Genomic DNA, 23,484 nt, shown 5'->3' with positions numbered 1-23,484 from the left:
TGAAAATTCCCTCAATTTTTGTCTCACTTTTGAAAGATAATTTGGCTTGACACAAAATTCTAGTTGGATAGTTTCTCTTTCAACACTTTATTTCACAAAACTCTCTTCCTGCTTTCATGATTTCTGAGACAAAGTCCAATTTCATTCTTCTTTTTTCCAATTTCATTCTTATCCTTGTTTTTCTATAAGGTGTTTTCCCCTTCATTTAAGATTTTCTCTGTCTTTTATTTTTCTCAACTTTGAATATAATATTTCTAGGTGTACATTTTCAGGTTTTTATCTTATTTGTGAACTTCTTAGATCTTTGTTTTGGTGGCCATCATTAATTTTGGAGAAGTCTCACTCATTACTGGTTTACTTATTTGTTCTTTTATTTTCCTTTATGCGTTCCCATTATGTGTATGTTATATCTTTTGTAATTGTCCCAAAGTTCTTGGACCTCTGTGGGGGTTTTTAAAGATTTTATACTGAAAATACTTTTTGGCTTTTTATTACAGAGAAACTAAAAGATAACTTTGGGTTTTTAGTAAACACATCACACTGAAAGACCGTACTATTTATTTTTTAATTTATTTTTGAGAAAGGAGAAGGGAGGGAGAAAAACAGGGAGAGAAACATCAATGTGTGAGAAATACATGGATCAGTTGCCTCTTGCACACCCCCCAACTGGGGACTGGCCCACAACCCAGGCCTGTGTCCTGACTGGGAATCCAACTGGCAACCTTTCAGTTTGTGGGCTGGTGTTCAACCCACTGAGCCACAACAGCCAGGGCCTGTTCTTTCTTTCCTCCCTCCCTCCCTCCCTCCCTCCCTCCCTTCCTTCCTTCCTTCCTCCCTTCCTCCCTTCCTCCTCTTTCTCTCTCTCTCTCCCTCTCCCTCTCTCTCTCTCTCTCTCTCTCTCTCTCTCTCTCTCTCTCTCTCTCTCTCTCTCTCTTTTCCTTTCCCCTTTCCCTTCCCTTTTCAGTTTGGAAGGTTCTATTGATGTCTCAAGTTCACTGATTCTTTCCTCACGTATTTCCACTGTTATTGATGAGCCCCCAAATAAATTCTACATTTCTGTACTGTTGTGTTTTATTTCTTACATTTCCCATTTGGTTATTTCTTAGGGTTTCCATCTCTGCTTACATCGCCTATCTGTTCTTGCATATTGCCCATTACTTCCTTTAGGTCAATTAGCATATTTGTTATGGTTGCTTTACATTTTTGGTCTAATAATTCCAACATATCTGTCACATCTGAATTATGTTCTACATTTGAATTATGTTCTTTTGCTTGTTCTATCTCTTCATCTTTGTCTTTTAATTCTTTTAGCCTGCCTTTTAATTTTTTCATGAATGCCGGATTTGATGTGCTGTGAAAATGGAGCTGAGGAAAGTAGGCCATTAGTATGAGATGTTTTGTTTGCCTGACTAGGGTTTAAGCTGTGCTTACTAATTGCTAAAACAGAGGCTACAGTGTACTCAGGCATTCTTGCTTTTTTTCTCCACGTCATCTTTAGGGTTCTGCAGAGGCTTCTTAAATAAGTTCTAAAACTCAAGTTCTTCCAGTGTGTTCCACTGTGGTTAAATAGGAGTGTCGCTGGAGCACTGTGTTGTGGGTGGAGAGGAAGTGGTCTATAGTCTTATGATTTGGGATCTGTATTTTAATGTGCTTCTGTCCTGGGCTGTGACCTTCTGTGGAATAATAACGAAGATATGTGATCTAGCAAAGATCTCCTAAAGCCTTTGGACTTTATGAATGATAAGGATGATGGGAACGTCTTATGTTCCCATGAAGAGACTGTTTGCTCACTCCTAGATAGTTTCAGGATGGGTGTTAGTTGCCAGGAAGACCAAACTTTGATTAGAGGCTTAGAACTTTCCACCCAGCCCCCAGCCTCTGGGGAGGGAGAGGGCTACAGCTGAGTTAATCACCACTGTCCAGTGGTGCAGTCATGCCTTGGTAAGGAAACTGCATCCAAACCCCTAAACCTCTGGATTCAGAGATCCGAGCTGGTGAGCACACCAGTGTGCTGGGAGGCTGTCACACCTGCACCAGGCATGGAAACTCCCACCCTCCCACCCTCACTTTGCCCTGAGCTTACTTTCCATTTGGCTGTTTCTGACTTGTATCTTTTACAATCAACCAATAATAATAGAGTACTTTTCATAGTTCTAAGAATGGTTCTACTAAATTAACAAGCATGAGGGTGTGTCCAGTGAACCTCCAAATTTGTAGTCCACCATCCAGACACATATGTGGCCTGAGCCTCCCTTGTGGCTACGAACATCTGAAGTGGAGGCCGTCTTGTGGGCCTGACACCTTAAACTGTGGAGTCTAATGTTAACTCTGGTTAGTGTTAGAATTGAATTGAACTGTAGGCCACCCAGCTGGTGTCAGAGAGCTGGACAAGTGGTTTTGGAAGACATGCCACTTATTTGCTGTCAGGAGTTTTTAAAAAAAAATCTCTCAGTCTCACAAGTGTTTCAGAGTTCCACCCACCTTCAGCTTAGTGCAGGCAGAAAGACTAGAGGGGAGTTGCCTATTTTCCTCCCCATGTCAGTTTGGCCAGTAACACCCAGTCAGTCAGGCACTGGTGAAACAGAATCTTTGAGGACAGGTGCTGTTAGAACAGAATATTGTGGGCATATTTCAGTCTGGCTATTTTTCTCTCCTTTCCAGTTTTGGAAGACAGCAGTTTGCCCTAGAATCAATGCTTTGACAGAGCTGAGTTGTTGGTTTTAAGTTTGTTACCTTTTTTCCTGGTGAGACTAGGAATGCTACTTTTTAAGCTCCTTTCATGCCAGAGGATTAATCAGAAGTCTCTGACTCCATTAGTGAATGATTGACAGCTGACAGCTCTAAAAGCCTCACCCACTTTCCTCCCCTGTGCCCCACATCTGCACAGGTGATCAGGAAACCTGAGCACTCCCTCCTTTAGCACTGGCAAGAGAGTCAATCCCTGGAAGCCCCTGCCCTATGTACAAAATCTCACCCTAGCCCACCCCTAACCTCATTTTAAAAAGCGAACAAAAAGAAAAAAAAGAAAAACAGGCCAGGCTCCTTTCCTTGCTGTCTCAAGGCATTTCCCACCTGCTGGAGAGGCCTGCCCTGCTCTCCCAGACACATCCATTATGGAAAGTATAAACCCTTTGATATGTTCCTGGTAGTAATATGTTGTCAAGCAAATCTAGAGCAAGGGCTCACCTGGGTCTGCAGGTGACCATAACAGATGTAGAGAAAGTAATATGGTATATACAGGGTCTGGCACCAATAACACCCCTTTTTTATTACAAAATCTTTTATTACAAAATCATAAGCATATAATTCTATAACATAACAATATCACACTCAAGTACACCATATGACATTTTAGGTGAAATGTTTAAATTCTGTCCATCCCATGCCAGACATTCACGTACCCTACCAACCACACTCAAGCAGGCGTTACTTCTGCCAGGCCCTGTATGATGCAGTACACTTTACTTAATTGTTCTGACATAAATACTCCAGATCTTTACGTAATCGATACATTTTCAGCCTTTGTTCTTAAAAGGTACATATGATGATGAATTTATGTAACCTATTTTCCTAAATAGTCACTTGGCTTGTTAGCAATTTCTGCTGCCGAACCATGAATGAAAGCTCAGATCACCACTTTATTGATTTTTGGGGATTTTCTTATTGAATTTACTGGGGTTACACTGGTTCCCAAAACCATACAGCTGTCAAGGGTACAACTCAATGAAGTCTCATCTGCATGCTGCATCATGCACCCTGCATCGTGCACCCATTGCCCCAAGCAAAGTCTCTTTTCGACCCCATTTTGAAATGAGTTGGATTCTGATAAAGGATATAGGCAGTTGGCCCTACTCTGGCTGTGGTGAAATGTATAGAATTACCTTCACTTTATATGATAGTAATTTGAAATACAAACATAAATACAGCTTCTGGGTAGCAGAGAAGCTTCAACAATGGGCCTGTCAAACCCCCGCGGAAGTGATATAACTGGTGACCTGAGCCAAGAATGGCGGCTCTGTTTTTTGGATTCAGTCTGACAGTCATCTTTGTTTTACTCTTCTTTTTTTAAGATTTTATTTATTTTTAGGGAATGGGGAAGGGATGGAGAAAGAGAGGAAGAGAAACATCAATGTGTAGTTGCTTCTTGCACACCCTCTACTGGGGACCTGGCTTGCAACCCATACATGTGTCCTGATTGGAAATCAAACTGGTGACACTCTGGTTCGCAGGCTGGCACTCAATCCACTGAGCCACCCCAGCCAGGGCTCTGTTTTGATTAATACCTATCAATCTCTTACTGAGTTTTATGCTAGGCATAAAGGAGAAAATAAGCCAGCTCTAAGATGTGCTGCTTTTTAAAATCTTATGGTCTGGTTGGGTAAGAGACCTTCAAATGCATGCATTCAAAGTTGATGATATGGTGCATGGTCAGATGTTAGGTTGTGAGCTAGTAAGTGTTCGGAGAAGAGTAAGGATCCCAGGAAGCTGGCCTAGTTGGTTGATGGGCTCAGCTAACTTTACTTCTCTGTTCTCGGAGTACTGCCAGAGAAGCTCGTGTGCTAGCATGTGTGTGTGCCTAAGTGGAACAGAGGATTAAGAGCAGAGCCTTGTCTGTGATACTGCTGTGGATCTGTTTTGAAGTTTGTATTTGAGCATCTGCAAAATCTAATCTAGAGATCTAGTCTTCTGGTAAAAATCACTTGCCAGGATAGCTTTCCACTTTAAAAAGTAACACAGGAGCCCTGGCTGGTGTGGTTCAGAGGATTGAGTGCCAGTCTTCGAACCAAAGTGTCACTGGTTCTATTCCCAACCAGAGCACATGCCTGGGTTGCCATTTGGGTCCCTAGTCAGGGGTGTGCAAGGAGCAACTTAACAATGTTTCTCTCCCTCTCTCCCTCCCTTCCCCTCTCTCTAAAAATAAAGTAAAATCTTTTTTAAAAATTAAAAAAATCCATCAATTTAATGTATATACAGAGAAATTACCATTTTCTTCAATGCCAAACACACATACAAATGTTAATCCTGTTACATGCCCCGTTACAATACATGATAATGTTGTTATATATTTTATTTATATGAAACTCTAGCTCCAACTCTCTAAGAAAACATACAGAAAGCAGTTGGGTCAAGAGAGAGAAAGAAATGAGCTGGGGCCGGTACCCAAGGACAGGACACTCCCATCAACATACACATTTCCTTTTGCTGCTCTTTCTGCTGTGGCCCTTAGAGCTGCTTGGATGGGGTGAACAGTGTTCTGATAGGGCAGCATGTTGAAAATTCCTTCCCATGAGAAAAGTGAGGAAACAAATTGTAGTCCGGAGTAACCAAATTTAACATTCTATTTCTCTAAGTCATTTATTCTTTCTTTTATTAAGTCACTGACTCTCTGGCCTCTTTCATGTTTAAATGTTATATATTTTGGGGAAGAGAGGAAAGGAAAGAGTGACATCAATAATTAAAAATAAACTGAAGGGAGAGGCAGGAATAAGACCCATTGTCCTTACAGCATTCTTATAAAAACATGCTTGGGCTATAGCTTTTGACTGAAGTCACATATTTCATGAGTTTTTTCCCCTCCCTATTATCTGCCAGGATCTGATATAAACCAGTCCATGCTAGATTTTTTAAGATTTCTTTTAAAAAAGAAAAAGAAAGTCCTGGCTGCTGTGGCTCAGTGGATTGAGCGCCTGCCTGCAAACCAAAGAGTCACCAGTTTGATTCCCAATCAGGGCACATGCCTTGGTTGTGAGCCAGGTCCCCAGTAGGGGGTGTGCAAGAGACAACCACACACTGATGTTTCTCTTCCTCTTTTTCTCCCTCCTTTTCCCTCTCTCTAAAAATAATAAATAAAATCTTTAGGGGAAAAAACCATCTTCTGTTCAATCAAAGCTTTTCTAAACTTTAATACTAGATGAGGGAAAAGCCAATGACACAATTAGCAACATATTTTGGCAGGAAACAAATTGCCACTTTACAGGGAAACAAACATATACAAATTGTTTTAAAAACTGAATTGCTTTTTAAAAATTTTATCAGATATACTCAGAAATGAATATACAAATTGTGTCATGGTACCTACCATTAAGTAATAATGAACACCTGTGGAATCTATGGGCAGTGGTGAGAGTCTCCTGATATTCTTGTCCTTGACTCATCTGTCCTGCCCCACAGATGGCCACTGTCCTGATTCTTTGTTCTTCATACCTTTGCCATCTACTATTTTTCACCAAGCAGTGTTCTTTCAGTTTTGCCTCCTTTGATCTTTCACCATATGGGTATTAATGGAGTTCCTTGAAGAGGTTTTCCGGTGGCTACTTTGCCCCATATGTTTCACACATGCTTGCATCTGAGGCTGGGGGCCTGGTCCAGGACTATGAGGTTCAAACCTCCTTCCCACCAGAGCTAAGTGCCCCCGAGGCCGCAGGATTCTTTAAAGTACCCAGATGAGTGGGAAGGGCAGGCGTCTCCCCGCAGGAAATGTCAACCATCAAAATGGAGCCAGAGTCATCCTTAAACATGGACAGGTCACTTATAAGAGCCTGTGTTTGCAAAGAAAGGTCACAGTTCCGTGAGTGGCCTAGTGGCCTAATGGTTAAACTCAGTGTCCCCTTGAAAGGACAGACTCTAACCCTGTGCCAAGACAACCTCGGCTCCGAGACGAGACTTCGGCTGCAGTCGCTCAGTCATGACAGGGCGGGGCCTTGCAACTGTCCAATCAGGGGAGTCCTTGGTACCACTTGTGGGGGCGGCGCTTTGAGGTTGGCCTGGACCGGTTGAACTGCGGGCTGGTGGCTCCGCGCTCCTGCAGCGTTCTGGTCCTCTGCGCTTCTCTCAACGGCCTCAAGTGGCTACAACACGTCTTGTGGCTGTGGCCTGAACTTGCCGCGGGAGGGAGTTGTCATGTGGAAGGCGAACCCCAGGGACCGAGAAATGGTGAGTGCGCAGGGGCAGGTGTCGGGAGACGGGACAGGGAGCTGGTTGGAAGCCGCTGAGGTGCGGTCTGCTTCCCAGAGTTCGCTCTGGAGTGTGAGGACCCACATTGGCTCGGACGGCCGCCGCTCCGGCACGCAGCGTCGGGCTTTGCCGGCAGGCCGGACCCGGGCGATCCGTCTTATCCCTGCGCTTGGTCGCGTCACCCCTAGATTGTGCGGTGACCACGGGAAGGGGCATCGGGACCATTGTGACTCAGTCTCCAGGGTTCCGTGTGCAGCAGCTATGGTCTGTGGAGTCCCCAGTTCCTCTTTTCTGCCCAGGAGCCTTGTTTCCCCTCACTTTTCCAAATGTTTAGGAAGCAAGGCCTCAAATACACGACCCGTCCCCCGGCATACCTCTTCCTAAGGCTGGCAGTGAAGCCCTAAACTTCCGGATCTTTCCCCGCATTCCCAGACGCCATCTTCTTCCCCTCTGCAGTTCAGAGCATCATTATTAACTGTTTGTCCTCCACAGTGCATTTCCACAGACGCAGTGTTTTATCACTTGTCCACTGAGTCACGGATGACTCTTTTCAAAGACTTCTTTTTGTGTATATTTTACATGAGAGGAAAGCCAGGAATAACCACCTGGAATATGTTGTATGAAATCCGCGAGCCCCCCACCCCCAAACCCTGATTGTTCCTGTAGGAACAGGCACCCTCTGGGAAGTCCGTTGCAGGTCTTTCTGGGAAGCTGCTGGGTGATGGGTGCTTTCAGCACAATTCCAGGCCAGGACTGCCCCTCCCTACTTTTGTCACTTGGAAAGGGTTTATTTATTAGAAACAGTTTTTCAATAAAATAGAGCTTGGGGTACAGTAAAAAGCATTTCCAAAGAAGCAAGAAAGAGGTGAACTTAAGGGAAAAAAATATTTCGTTATTGCATACATTAGTTAACATTTTTGTTTCCCTCCCCACCCCCCAATGGGTGTAGTAGTATTCTGATGTCATTATCTTTCGGGTGATTTCAAATGGCACGTCAGGGCTTAGAATTACAGCACCTAGAAGGGTTCCAATATGGTTGTTTACAAATCAGTTTCTTCGACATAATAATTAACTGACATTTTTATTTCTGGTAGGAATAGGTATTTGTGGGTTTCCTTGTTGAACTAGTAAAAGTCCCCTACAACTTTATTTCCTCCTTACACATGAATCCTGGGCTTAAGTGATTTTGCTGGATTCTTGGAACACTGGATTAATGTCATTTAAAATACAACTGGTGTCCAAAACATTGTGACAAGAAAGCAGGGGCCTGAGGCCAGTGGCTCCAAACCAAGCCATTTTTGACATGTTTTTTGCATCCATGACATTGACAAAGTCTGTATATAAGTACCTGGCTCTACCGGATAGTGACACTGGAGAAAGTATGTGAAGGTCAGGAGTTCTGTTTCCTGGACAAAGGGTTTATGAATTTAGGACTTTATTTGGGTCAGACCCTTAAACTGAATCAGGCTGAGAGGTTCCTCACTGGAGAATGGAAGCCTGGGGGAGAAAGGTAAGGTTGTGGATGGAGTTCCCAGAAGTCACTCTTGGGGCTGCTCCCATGTCACCTATGGTCCTTCCGCAGGGACCGACCCACTTTAGAGGTCCTAGCTCAACGAGCAGTGTCTAGACTCCAAGCTTGGGAATGTGTTTAACTTTCTGAATGTGGATTTTTCTTCTTAACTGCTAGCTGCTTTATCTGAGCTGATTTTAATATTTGCATTTCTTTTCATTAGGTATCTTTGTCTGTTGAATATATCAGTCATTTAACTGTAGTTTCTTTTAGCAGTACACAATTTTATTTCCTGTATGATATATAAGATTTTTGGTTTCTTAGATTTTGAAAATGTAAATTGATTGAGAAATAACTTTGTAAAACAAGAAAATCCTGGAACCAAAATAATTTTTGTTTCATTTTAGGCAACAGAATCTCGGGCTATGAGATGGGCATACATAAGTTCTCTGGCACATTTTTCAATTTAAAAGCAGTTTTTGTATGTACATGTCCCTAAAGAACTTTTATATTCTTAAAGCAAGTTAATTTTTATTTGAATTGATTGAGAAAAACAACTTGAACTTTGTACATCTTTGACAATCCTAGTAGGTTTCAGGATTAAATGCAAACCCCTGAACTACTCACTTCTTACAATATCCCCAATTTGAAATAAACTGAAGAGACAAACTATGTCTCTCCCATTTTTGTTGCTAGAAAAAGAATTGAAAATTTTTATATTTTATGGTTTGCACTTATATACATATTCATGTTTAAATAATTTAATCTGAGAAAAGTTAAAATTAAATTTAAAGCAGCAAAAATTAATTAAAAACAAACAGCCAAATGTGGTATATCTAAATTTCTCTATTTTAAATAAACAATGCATATGAAGGATTAAAAAGTCATATGTACTTTTTTGAAGTCTAGTCTTTTTTTAAGTATATATTATTGATTATGCTATTACATTTGTCCCATTTTTTCCTCTCCTTTCCTCTGCCTTGCCCCCCACCACCAGCATTTCAACCCCCCCGCACCTTAGTTCATGTCCATGGGTCATACATATAAGTTCTTTGGCTTCTCCATTTTCTTTACTATCCTTAACTTACCCATGTCTATTTTGTACCTACCAATTATGCTTCTTACTCCCTGTACCTTTTCCCCCATTCTCCCCCTCCCTCTCCCCACTGAAAACCCTCCATGTGATCTCCATTTCTGCGATTCTGTTCCTGTTCTAGTTGTTTGCTTGGTTTGTTGTGGTTCTTTGTTTTGTTTTGTTTTTAGGTTCAGTTGTTGATAGTTGTAAGTTTGTTGTCATTTTACTGTTCATATTTTTGACCATCATCTTTTTCTTAGATAAGTCCCTGTAACATTTCGTATAATAAGGGCTTGGTGATGATGAACTCCTTTAACTTGACCGTATCTGGGAAGCACTTTATCTGCCCTTTCATTGTAAATTTGCTGGATAAAGTAATCTTGGATGTAGGTCTTGCCTTTCATGATTTTAAATACTTCTTTCCAGCCCCTTCTTCCCTGTAAGGTTTCTTTCGCAAAATCAGCTGATAGTTTTACAAGAACTCCTTTGTAGCTGTCTACTCTTCTCTTGCTGCTTTTAAGTTGCTCTCCTTATCTTTAATCTTGAATAATGTAATTATGATGTGCCTTGGTATATGCTTCCTTGTCCAACTCCTTTGGGACTCTCTGAGCTTCCTGGACTTCCTGGAAGTCTGTTGCCTTTGCCAGATTGGGGAAGTTCTCCTTCATTATTTTTTCAGAAAAGTTTTCAATTTCTTGGTCTTCCTCTCCTCCTTCTGGCACCCCTATGATTCAGATGTTGGAACGTTTAAAGTTGTCCCCAAGATTCCTAAGCCTCTCCTCATTTTTTGAATTCTTGTTTCTTCATTCTGTTCTGGTTGAATGTTTATTTTTGCCTTCTGCTCCAAACTGTTGATTTGAGTCCCACTTTCCTTCACTGTTGGTTGCCTTTACATTTTCCTTTATTTTACTTTTCATAGCCATCACTTTTTCCTCTGTTTTGTGACCATACTCAACTATTTCTGTAAGCATCCTGATTACCTTGTTTTGAGCTCTGCATCTGATAGGTTGGCTATCTCTTTATCACCTATTTCTATATTTGGAGTTTTGATCTTTTCCTTCATTTGGGCTGTTATTTCTTTTACTCAGCACACCTGTTATGTTGTAAGGGGCAGAACCTTAGATATTTGCTAGGGCGGGGCAACCCATGCAGTTGGATTGTGGCACTGTCTGTGGGGGAGGGGTCTGAGAGGGATCAGTGCTACTTGTTCGGCTCTCAGCAGGCTTTCAGTCACTTCCCCCGCTACCCACAAGCATTTGGGCCCTTCTGCTGCTGACTCCCAGGTGGGTGAGTTTGTGTACATTCTAGGACCCTGTGGGCCTCTCCAGTGTACTCTCCTGTGAAGCTGGGAGTTTCTCCCACCACAACCCCCACAGATTTTTACAGCCAGAGGTTTTGAGGCTCTTTTCCTGCACTGGAATCCTGGGTTGCAAGCGTGGTTTGTCTCTCTCCCCAGTTGTTACTCCTGGTTTGTTCGCACACAAATGTGGGACCGCCCAGTCTGCCAGCCGCCCCCTCACCCACTCGCTCCTCCAGCCACCTCCATACCAGGTGTCCTCTCCTCCCTGCCTGCCCGACTCCACTCCTCCTACCAGTCTAAATGAATGTGCCCTCTTTAACTCCTTGGCTGTTGGACTTCCATACAGTTTGATTTTCTGGAAGTTCTGGTTATTTTTTATTTTTAAATTTGTTGTCCTTCTTTTGGATTTGCAAGGAGGCAAAGTATATCTACCTATATCATCATCTTGGCCAGAAGTTCAGAAGTCTAGTCGTTTTTTAAGGTATGAAATGGCGAGACTTTGTTGAATATGACATGATTTTCTATGTAAACATCTGAAGGCATCCAAGATCACTCTTGGAATTCATAGAGTATAGCAAGTTTAATGTATGAATTAGGCACTTAGAGATTAACAATAACTAATAATAAATAGAATGATTATTACAATATACTATAATTAAACTTATATGAATGGTTTCTCTCTTTCTGAAAATAATCTTCTTGCACTACACTTACCATTCCTGTGATGATGTGAGATGATACAGTGGCTACATGATGAAATGAAGTGAGGTGGATGATATGGGCATTACAATGTAGCATAAGGCTACTGTTGATCTCCTGATCTTTAATTCATTTTGAGTTAGTTTTTATGTATGGTGTAATATAGTAGTCCAGTTTCATTCTTTTGCATCTGGCGTCCAGTTTTCCTAACACTGTTGAAGAGCCTGTCCTTTCCCCCTTATATTCCTGGTTTTTTTGTCATAAATTAATTGACCATAGAAGCATGGGTTTATTTCTGGACTATTCTCTTCCATTGATCTATATATCTGTTTTTATGCCAATACCATGTTGTTTTAGTTCCCACAGCTTTGTAATATAGTTTGAAATCAGGAAGCATGGTGCCTCCAGATTTGTTTTCTTTCTCAAGATTTCTTTAGCTATGCGGATTCACCTGTGGTTCTGTACAGATTTTATGATTGTTCTATCTCTGTGGGACATGCCATTGGAATTTTGATAGAAATTGCACTGAATCTGTAGATTGCTTCATAGTATTGACATTTGAGCAATATTGGTTTTTCTAATCCATGACCATGGAGTGTCTTTCTATTTATTTGTGTCTTGAGTTTCTTTGGTCAATGTCTTGTATAGTTCAGTACACAGGTCTTTCATTTTCTTCATTACATTTATCCCAGGCTATTTTACTCATTTTGATGCAATTACAAGTAGATTTTTTTTTCTTAATCTTCCTTTCTGATAGTTTGTTATTAGTGTCTATAATTAGTGTCTATAAATGTTACAGGTCTTTGCAGACTGATTTTTGTATCCTAAAGCTTTACTGAATTCACTTATTAGTTCTAAAAGTCTTTTTGTGGATTCTTCAGGGTTTTTCTATATATAATTGTTTTGTGCTTGTCTCAGCCTATCAATAACCAATGTTGTGGTTGTACCAGCCCCAGTGGTTCTTATTATTGCAAGATGCCCTTTGGGAATAACCACCAGAACACTTTGAAAAAATATGAGTCTCTTACTGATAGGCCCTGGAAATTATACAGCACACCTGCGGCCACATAGCTCAGTAACAGATGAAGGGTCAGGGAGAACATACACAGACCTTGGGGTCCCTCTTTTTGTGGGGATCAAATGTGGAGACCTATGGTCTTGCAAGCTCTAGGGCTTTGGTGGATTCTAAACAAAAAAGTGACCATTTAAAGTGCAGGAAGAGGAAAAACAAATGGCTCCAATGATCAGTATTCAAAATCAACTAAGATTTCTAAAACAAGGGATCTTTAGTGGAAGGAGGTAGCCTGGCATTTTATCTAATTTTGCGTGGTTGGCAATGTGTTTATTCAAGATAGCTTGCTCTAAGTGGATAAGTTGTTGATATGGATGCCTCCGCAATCAAAGCTTTACGTCTGGCACTTTCATTACAAAAAAAAAAAAAAATTAAGCTATCAGGGCTTATACTATAATAATATTATGCCATCTACAAATAGTAACAGTTCTACTTCTTTCTAATTTGGATGCCTTTTATTTCTTTTTCTTGCCTGATTACTTTGGCTAAGAGTTCTAATACTATGCATTAGGCATCCCAAATCTTGTACAACTTCCCTTATAATTCCCTCAAAAATGCATTTCCATACCTTATACCTTCTTTTACTGAAAACATATTTTTTTCTTGCATTCAAGGTTGTTTCCCTTACTATTCCTAGTAGTTTCATATTACATATATGAAATTACTAGTAATTACATATATTGGAATTTCCACCCTTAAAAATCTCAGTTTCTAATGAAAATTAAGTAAGCTATTGTGAACTGTTACATCAGTTTTTATCTTTAGATTGGCAAATTTATTCATATATTTCATAACTTCAAGAAACATGTGCCCCTTTTAATTGTACAGTCTTTCACCCTGACTGGTGTGGCTCAGTGGGTTGACTGTCATCCTGCAAACCAAAAGATTGCCAGTTTGATTCCCAGTCAGGGCACATGCCAGTGCAGGCCAGGTCCCTGGTTGGGGGCTGTTAGAGGCAGCCAATCAATGTTTCTCTCACACATTGATGTTTTTCTCCCTCTCTTTCCCCCTCCCTTCCCCTCTCCAAAAATAAATTTAAAAATAAATAAATCGTACAGTCTTTTAATGTGACATGTTTAGTAACAAGCCCAAATTTCTTTTAGTTTCTCTGTAATAAGAAGCCCGAAAGTATTTTCAGTATTTTATCTTACTTGAAAATGATCTAAATATTCAGTTAAATCCATTAGTTAATTTAGTTAGCAAAACTTCAAAGTTTCAAGTTAACAAAATATTTTAGGAAATTATTTTTAAATACATATAATTGTTGCTAAAAAGTTTCACCTAAAAACTTTTGTCCATACCTACGTCTTTTTATTTTACTTGTTCTCAATAATATGTTTAGATTACCCACAAAAAAATTTTATGAGATGTTCAAGTCATCCATCATTCTAAGTTGTTTTTGTTGGTAACTCTAAAGACTTGCCTATTTTAATGAACTTCAATACCGAGTATTATTCCAGAGCCTGAAAAAATATTTGGCTTAGTTTAAGTTAATTAAACAGAGCTTTTTACATATCAATTTTGTTAGTATATTCTGAAGGTAGACACACATCCACATATATAGTCAGATGCAACCAGAGATCTGATCATTTCATTTTTAAAATTTCAGCCATGGGCCCTGGTATGGCTCAGTGGTTTGAACACTGGCCTGTGAACCAGAAGGTTCATTTCTCAGTCAGGGCACATGCCTGGGTTATGGTCCAGGCCCCCTATTGGGGCCATCCAAGAGGCAACTGATTGATGTATCTGACATGTAAATGCTTCTCTCCCTCTCTTTCTCCCTCCCTTCCCCTCTCTCTAAAAATAAATAAATAAATGAAATTTTAAAAAGTTCAACCATGAAACAGGTAGAATAAGGCAAAAATTTCACTAATTTATTACAGTTGAAATAAATTTATTTGTTCAGATGACTAAGGCTTTTACCATTTTTAGAGAAGACCTTTAAGATTTGTGTTTGTCCTTGGGAATTTTTTAATAAAGTTTTATAATTACAGGTAGCCCATCAAGCCATTGTGGACTTCAGTGAACTCCACTGCAATGTGCAGCTCTTAACCTGTTCTTCCAGGTCAGCAAGAGCCAGGGAACACTGTTAGGGTTTGACCAAAAGAGCTCTTCGAGCACCTTATTATCTCAGGATGTATGCTAAAAGCTGGTGTGAAGCAGCCCCGAGGTTCGTGAGTGTAGGATGTTTGTGGACGTCTAAGTTTTCTTGCTCTTTCAGCATGCCGTATCATGCTGAGTTGTCTGAGCCCTAACTTCTGAATAACTTCCCAGTTCCATGGAACAGAACAAAGAATGGGAAAACTGAGTCTGTGATAAACATTACAAAAGTTAAAAATATTACTTCTTTACAAGAATATTTTCATTTAGTCAGCTGGATCTGGCTACTTTTAATGGCCTAGGATATTTCAGGCTGATATGGCAAGCTAATCCTTGTTACAAGTTGGATTTACACAGGCTGCCTGGACTCATGTTTGGTGGTGGGAACAGAAGAAAAAGCTTCCAGTTTTTCACTGTTTTTTATTCATTAAAACTTGATGTAGATTTGATCCTGTACATATTGGAGTGCTGAGTAAGTAGTAGGCAATGAGGAGGTGAGTTTTTCTCACAAGGAAGTGATGTGCTTAAAATGATATTTGTTTCATTTGTGTAGAATTTCTGTCATTTCTCTAAGATGCTGTAGGCCCTGCCAGTAGAGAGCAATAACATTTAAAGTGATCACAGCAAAAATGCATAAATTGCATGTGCTGTAAAATTTGTGATGCTGTTAAATTTATGAGGAAGTAAGTGTGGACAGAGTAGGTTTCTATTGAGCAAGGCATAAAACAAATGTTCAGAGACCACAGAATCATATGTAACCTTCCTATAAATTGAATATAAATCTCCAGTGCTGTCAGACTCATGAATCCTACTATACACATATTTACAATGTTTTAGGACTCAGTGGTGACCTTTGAAGATGTGGCTGTGAACTTCACCCTGGAGGAGTGGGCTTTACTAGATCCTTCACAGAAGAAACTTTATAGAAATGTGATGCGAGAAACCTACAGGAACCTGGCCTCAATAGGTAGGGATAATGACATTCTTACTTAATTTGTCAATTAGAGAACACGCATTTTTTAATTACTGCTTTCACTGCATTCCAGAAGTTTTGATATGTTGTGTTGTCATTCTCATTTGTCTCTATGTATCTTCTGAGCTCACCTTTTATTTCTTCTTTGACCCCATCATTTTTTAGTAGCATGTTGTTTAATCTCCACATGTTTAGGTTTTCTCGCTTTGTGTTTGCAGTTGGTTTCTAATTTCAAAGCATCGTCATGGGAGGATATGTTGGTATAAGTTCAGTCTTCTTGAATTCATTGGGGCTAGTTTTGTGTCCCAATGTATGGTCTATCCTTGAGAATTTTCCATGTACGCTACAGAAGAATGTATAGTCTGGTGGTGTCCTGGGATGAAAGGCTCTGTAAATGTCAGTTATGTCCATGTGGTCTCCTGTGTCATTTAGGCCAATATTTCTTTATTGATTTTCTGTTTGGATGATCTATCTAGAGCTGTCAAGGGAATAAAGTCTCCAACTGTTACTGTGTTTTGGTCTGTTTCTCCCTTCAATTCTATGAGTAGTTGCTTTATATATTTCATTGCTCCCTGATTGGGTACACATATGCTAAGAAGAAGTGTTATATCTTCTTGATGTAGTGTCCCCTTTATTATTTTAAAATGCCATTCTTTGTCTCTTGTTTCCTTTGTCATCTTGAAGTCTATTTTGTCAGGTGTAGGTATGGCTACACCTGCTTTTCTGTGGATGTTATTGGCTTGAAGAATATTTTTTCCACCCTTTCACTTTGAATCTGCCTTTGTCTCTGCAACTTAGATGTGTCTCTTGGAGGCAGCATATGGTTGGGTTTCATTTTTTAATCCAGTCTGCTATTCTGTGCCTCTTCATTGGTGAATTCAGTCCATTAACATTTAGGGTAATTATTGATTATATGTGGATTTCCTACAGCCATTTAATTTAGCTTTTGATTTCTGATAACTCTGTTTTCCATTGATTCTCCTCCTTTGTGTTTCTATCTGTTGTTTTTGTTTGGTGGTGGTCTATACTTTTCCCTTCCATTTCCTCTTTTTTTAAGTTACACATCTGTTTTGGGTTTTTTGTGTTTGATTCCCATTTGGTTTATATAAAAGAAAGTTCCATATATATGCATATACTAGTCCTCTTTCTTCTGAATGCATCTAATCTCTGTCTGCCTTACTAAATTCCGACCTTTACCCACTCCCCCTTTATGTTTTTGTCGTCACAAATAATGCCTATTTATGCTGTGAGTTTACTTCCAACTTGCAGTAGCTATTGCTTTCATCTTCTTTTTTTTAAAATCCTCACGTAAGGTTATGCTTATAGATTTCAGAGAGAGAGAGAGAGAGAGAGAGAGAGAGACAAACATTGATCATTTGCCCTTAGTATGCACCCTGACTGGGAACTGAACAAGCAGCTGGGTATGTGCCCTGACCAGGGATTGAACCTCCAACTTTTTGGTGTACAGGACAATGCTCCAACCAACTGAGCCACCCAACCAGGGCTCTTCCTCTTTTTTAATGTCACACCTCCTTTAACCTTTATGTGATATTTAAGTGTATAGTACCCTATTCTAAAAAAGGGTTATAACAGGCAGACAGGGTCTGACTGTTAGTGATCTTACTTGTAGGTTTGGGACCTTTTGTTCTTTGTTTCATGTAGAATAACCCCCTTGAGTATTTCCTGCAATTCAGGTCCTCAAAGTCTTTATTTCTCCTTTGTATCTAAAGGATAACTTTGCTGAATATGTTATTCTTGGCTGGCATTTCTCTCTTTCAGTAATTTAAATATTTGATTCCACTCTCTCCTAGCTTGTAGGGTTTCTGCTGAAACTCCAATGATAATCTAATGGGCTTTCCTTTATAGGTTACTGTCTTCTTTTCCCTGGCTGCCTTAAGAATTCTTTGTTGTTAATTTTTAACAGTTTTACTACAATGCACATCGGAGGAAGTCTTTTTGAATTGAGGTAATTTGGTGTTCTGTTTGCTTCTTGGATTCAAGTATCTAGCTCTTTCCCATAGGTTTGGGAAGTTCTCATTGATTATTTTTCTGACTAGGCTTTTCATTCCCTTCTCCTTCTCTTCTGGTATGACTATTATTTCCATATTGCTCTTTCTGAGGGAGTCATATAGTTCTTGTAGAGTGCTTTAATTTTCCTAAGTCTCTCTCTTTTATCTGTGCCATTTCTAGATTTCTGTCTTACATATCACTAATTCTTTCCCCATCTGGTCAGCTCTATTTCCTAAATTCACTGTTGTTGTTTTTTTTAAGATTTTATTTATTTATTTTTAGAGAAAGGGAAAGTGAAGGGAGAGAAAGCGGGAGTGAAACATCAGTGTGTGAGAGAAACATAGATTAGTTGCCTCTCACACACCACCAACCGGGGACCTGGCCCGCAACCCAGGCATGTGCCCTGCCTGCGAATCAAACCAGCAACCTTTTGTATTGGAAGTAGGCCAGTTCTCAGTCCACTGAGGCAAGCCAGCCAGGGCCTCACTGGTTCTTTATCTCTTTTATTGAATTCTTCATCTCCAGAATTTCTATTTGATTCTTTTTTAAAATTTCAATCTCTTTGGTAATATACCTTTTTTGTTCACTCATATTATTTCTGAGTTAATTAAACTGCCTGTGTTTTTTTGTAACTTGTTGAGTTTTTTCAGAATTGCAATCTTGAATGTTCTGTCATTTAAATCACATTTCCATGCCTTTAAGTTTATTTTCTGAGGATTTTTCATTTTCTTTCTTAGCTGCCTTGTAACCTTGGTTATTCATGGCATTTGATGGATTCCGTCTCTGTCTAGGCATGTATGTATGAGTGGCACTCCTCTAGTAGATTGATAAGAAGCGTTTCTATTGTTTTCTAGTAGGTGACACTGAAGCACAAGGTTTTAGATCTCTGGTATTGCTCCAGCTTTTAACAGTTCTTCAGAGTGGTGGAAAATGTGTTCCCTGGGAAGGTGGGCTTTCCCCTGTGTCCACCTCATTTTAGGGACTAACCCTGCAGGGAAATGTAATGAAATCTCAGTGCTGTCCCCTGCAGCCCAATACTAAGGCAATGCAGCTGTGATGAGTGGGGGTAGGGTGAGCTGGGGGAAGCTGGCTGCTGCGTTGGTTGCTTTGCTGTCCCAGTAATGGTAACTGGCAGATCTTAGCAGCTTCCCCTCTGTATTTCCACCTAACCCTGGGATTAGTTGCAAAGGAAAATGTTTCTGTAGTACCAGTTCTCAGGTTTACAGATAATGTGCTCTGCAACCCAACACTCACTGCTACAGCTACTTCTAGGGCCTGTTGCTAGCTCTTGGAGGATGAAGGGAGGGTGAGGGCAGGCAGCCAGGCTCTGTGGCTTTGTCTCTATGGAATGCCAATTGCCAGACAACTGTGGCTGTACCTCTGTGCTTCATCCCTGCCCAGGTCACTGAGTTCACCTGCAGCATGTACTGCCCACTCCTGCAGGATTCTCACTGAATCTCTTTGGTCCTCCCTGCTGAAGGGAGTACTACTGACAATCTGATTCCTGCCCTCTCCGGGCTGTGAGCTCTGGGCTTCATCCCTGGCACCATCTCAGCTCTTCTCCCTTCCAACCCCCTCAGTTTGCTCCCACTTGCCCACCTTCATATGTTTCATTACTTGGTCTCACCAACGTGTTCGTGCAGTGAGCAGGGAATCCTTTCTTGAATTATAGCTGTTCAAATTGTTGAAACTTCAAGGGGACCTCTCATGCCACCATTCCTCTGACGGAGATCAAATATTTCTTGCGCATCAATATTGTTTCAACATGTGGAAAAATATATTAGTAAATAAACTAAGCATTATTACAACTCATCATGTACCTAGAATCTAATCATTTTTCTCCAATATATAATGATGTGGAATTGTTTTTCTAGGTCTGCATTTAGGGGAAAAATGGGAAGATCGTAACATTGAAAATCAGTACAAAACCCAAGGAGAAAAACTAAGGTGAGTCACTCAATAGACAGCAGTGTTCCACATGAGGATTCTAGAATGTCATGATTTTTTTAAATGAGCAAATAAAACAACTCCTACTTCAAATTTACTTACCTTTAACCTCATATACTAATATCACTGTTTTCACGATAGCTATGCTCAAGTCCTGGGTCAGAAAACCTTCACTTTTTTGTAAATTATAAAAATATGATTCCAGTACAATACTAATTAATAGGAAATTAACAAAGAAATCATTAATAATGTGCTTTTCATTTTCTTACAGAGGTCATATGGTAGAAAAACTCTATGAAATCCAAGAAGGTAATCAGTGTGGAGAAACCATCAGCCAGATTCTAAATTTTAATCTGAACGAGCACCTTTCTTTTGTAGTAAAACCATTTAAATGCAATGTGTGTGGAAAAGTCTTTGTGCGTCCTTCATCCTTTAATAGGCACATCCGATCTCACACTGGACACAAACCTTATGAATATCATGAATACGAGGAGAAACCATATAAATGTAAGGAATGTGGGAAAGCCTTCAGTTACCACAAATCTGTTTATAGACACGAAAGGACTCACACTGGAGAGAAGCCCTATGAATGCAGTGAGTGTGGGAAAGCCTTCACATGGCTCACAACCTTTCGAAGACACATGATAACACACACTGGAGATGCTCCTTATAAGTGTAAGGAATGTGGGAAAGCCTTCAGTTGTTCCACCTCATTTCGAGCTCATGAAAGAACTCACACTGGAGAGAAACCCTATGAATGTAAACAGTGTGGAAAATCTCTGAGATCTCCTCTAGGTTTGCGAATACATGAACGAAATCACACTGGAGAAAAACCATATGAATGTAAACTGTGTGGTAAAGCCCTCAGTTGTCCCAGTTCTTTTCGAAGACATGAAAGGGCTCACACTGCAGATAAACAATATGAATGTAAACAGTGTGACAAAACCTTCAGTTCTCCTCTAGGTTTACGAATACATGAAAGAATTCACACTGGAGAGAAGCCCTATGAATGTAAGGAATGCGGTAAAGCCTTCATTTCTCTCTCAAGCATTCGAACACACATGATAACACACACAGGAGATGGACCTTATAAATGTAAGCAATGTGGCAAAGCCCTCAGTTGTCCCAGTTCTTTTCGATCACATGAAAGGACTCACACTGGAGAAAAGCCATATGAATGTAAACAGTGTGGTAAAACCTTCAGCTGGCCCAGTTCCTTTCGAATACATGAAAGAACCCACACTGGAGAGAAACCCTACGAATGTACAGAATGTGGGAAAACCTTCATTTATCGCACAACCTTTCAAGGACACATGAGAAAGCACACCGGAGAGAAACCCTATAAATGTAAAGAATGTGGGAAAGCCTTCATTTCTCCCTCGAGTGTTCGAACACACATGATAGTGCACACGGGAGATGGGCCTTATAAGTGTAAGGAGTGTGGGAAAGCCTTCAATTTTCCCAGTTCATTTCGAATACATGAAAGAACTCACACTGGAGAGAAGCCCTATGAATGTAAACAGTGTGGTAGAGCCTTCAGTTGTTACACATCCTTTCGTACACATGAAAATACTCACACTGGAGAGAAGCCCTTCGAGTGTAAAGAATGTGGGAAGGCCTTCACTTACCGTACTACCTTTCGAGGGCACGTGAGAATGCACACTGGCGAGAAACCATACAAATGTAAAGAATGCGGGAAAGCCTTTAGTCGTCCCAGTTCCTTCAGGAGGCATGAAAGGACTCATACTGCATAAAAACATCTTGACTGTAAGCAGTGTGGAAAAGATATCAACTGGCCTTCATCCTTACATGTGAAAACTCCCACTGAAATGAAACCCTATGAATATAAGTAATATGAGAAAGCCTGATACAAATTAATCCATGTTAATGTTCCAGAAAAACTATATGAAAGAACCATTATAAAAGTCGTAAATATATTCTCTTTATCAGTGCCTCATTTTTAAAGTGGACCTCTGAACTGTGGATGTTTACTACTTCCAAAAATGAACATTGAGGCAATACTGTGTAAGCAACACTACATAAGATTAATAGGTATTTTCTTTTTAGATCAGTTACTAACATTTTCTCTTTCCATTTTGAAGACCGATCTATAGGTAAATTAAAGTGTATTTCTAATAAACAGGTAGGTTTAATTTTTATGTTTCCATTGTTTGTAAATGAGCTGTCAATAAATAAATAAATGCTATTTTGATATTTGTTGGGATTTTCCTACTGGCCTCCTGGCCAAGTACTGTATATCCCTTGACCATTGTACGGGGTCCAGCAGAAGTAAGGCTTTCCTGAGTGTGGTTGGTAGGGTACGTGAATGTCTCACGCAAGATAGACAGCAATTTGACCATGTCACCTAAAATGTCATATGGTGTGCCTGAGTGTGATACTGTTATGTTACAGAATTATATGTTTATGATTTTGTAATAAAAAGGGAGCATTATTTGTGTCACACCCTGTGTAGTCCATTGTATGAGAAAATCTACTTTTTTGTTTTGGCAAGAAGACCCTTATTCCATTTTTATTGCTAATAAAATATGGCATAAATTTGTAAATATTGCAGGGTTTGTCGTAGAGTCCGATAGAATAATGGTATGCAGGGTTTATGGGTGCCGACCTACTGCACAGTTGAAAATCCGAGTATAACTACAGTCAGCCCTCTGCATGCACAAATTCCCAGCTGCGGAGCTGTTGCGTGGACTGTGTAGGTCACTTAAAAAGTTCCGTGAATAAGTGGATCTGCGCATTTAAAACCCATGTTGTTCAAGGGTTAACTGTATTTACATCTTTGGCTATTTGCTCATTGTCATTCCTTCATGCTAGGCCTTGAATAATAGACTACATTAGGATAGACCTGTTACTGAACAATAAAATGTAGAATTGGAGATGGCTCTCCTAAAATTGTGTTTTGTCACCTGGGTAACATGACATTTTCTAGGATCTGGTTTTTTGTTTTTGTTTTTGTGGTTCCATGTTAGAATTAACCAAAAGCCTCACTTGGGTGAGATTTGGAATACAGAAGTACAGGAGGCAGGTTTAGGACCCACCATATTGGCAGGGAGACAGATGCGCAGGAGCTTCAGGGACACCTGCCTCCAGCCTATTTTTCTGACTTCTTGGTCTGCCAATAACCAAAACCGCAATCAAGTGCATAACTCCCATTTTCTCGGAGATATAGGTTTCCACGCATGTCTTCCTAAGGTCTACGTGAAAATCCATTGTTTCAGTTTTCCTGTAATCATTTGTGTGTCCACCAGGCAACTAACTTGACTTTTCATAGTTTGGAGTATTCTGATGTTTGGACTTCCATCATCTCTAAAGTGTATTCATATGAGGTCTTATCACCTCGTTCGGGTGATACTGCTAGTGACCACGTGTTCCTGATTCCACTCTGACAGCTGCAGTGGTGCAGTCTGAAAGAACTATGCTGGCATTTGTTCCTCTGCTGCCCTGTGCAGTACTTTCTCCAACTCATTCCATCCCTGTGAGAAAAAGCGCCTTTCTCATATCAGGCAAATTATGGATGTTTCCCATTGCTCACAGCTGTACATTAGTCTGCAGTACATTTTCAGTTGTGTGTTTGTCATTAAAAACTGCTTTTTTGCCCTGGCTGGCATAGCTAAGTGGATTGAGTGTGGGCTGTGAACCAAAGCATCGCAGGTTCGATTCCCAATCAGGGCATATGCCTGGGTTGCAGGCCACGGCAACTGCACATTGATGTTTCTCTCTCTTTCTCCCTCCCTTCCCTCTCTAAAAATAAATAAATAAAATCTTTTTTTAAAAAACTGCTTTTTTGTCAAACAAAATATTTTGTAAGTTCTTAGAAATATTTCAT

The 23,484-nt window shown here is 40.2% G+C and overlaps 1 protein-coding gene across 2 annotated transcripts in view; it reads left to right on the top strand.

Moving 5' to 3' along the window:
- Positions 1-23,484, top strand: part of LOC123828181 (zinc finger protein 791-like) — a 45,951-nt gene that overhangs the window by 13,298 nt on the left and 9,169 nt on the right. The window contains exons 3-6 of one of the 2 annotated variants that reach the window (XM_045852830.1): positions 15,548-15,677; positions 19,568-19,640; positions 19,912-19,949; positions 21,743-21,783. In XM_045852830.1, the coding sequence (XP_045708786.1) occupies positions 15,548-15,677; positions 19,568-19,640; positions 19,912-19,949; positions 21,743-21,783 (282 nt within the window). The other variant, XM_045852829.1, reaches the window with a different exon arrangement.

Source organism: Phyllostomus hastatus, unplaced genomic scaffold (assembly GCF_019186645.2).
Source record: "Phyllostomus hastatus isolate PE091 unplaced genomic scaffold, TTU_PhHast_1.1 phas_contig_98, whole genome shotgun sequence".
NCBI classification, from domain to species: Eukaryota; Metazoa; Chordata; class Mammalia; order Chiroptera; family Phyllostomidae; genus Phyllostomus; species Phyllostomus hastatus.
This window is presented reverse-complemented; position numbering and strand designations above follow the sequence as displayed.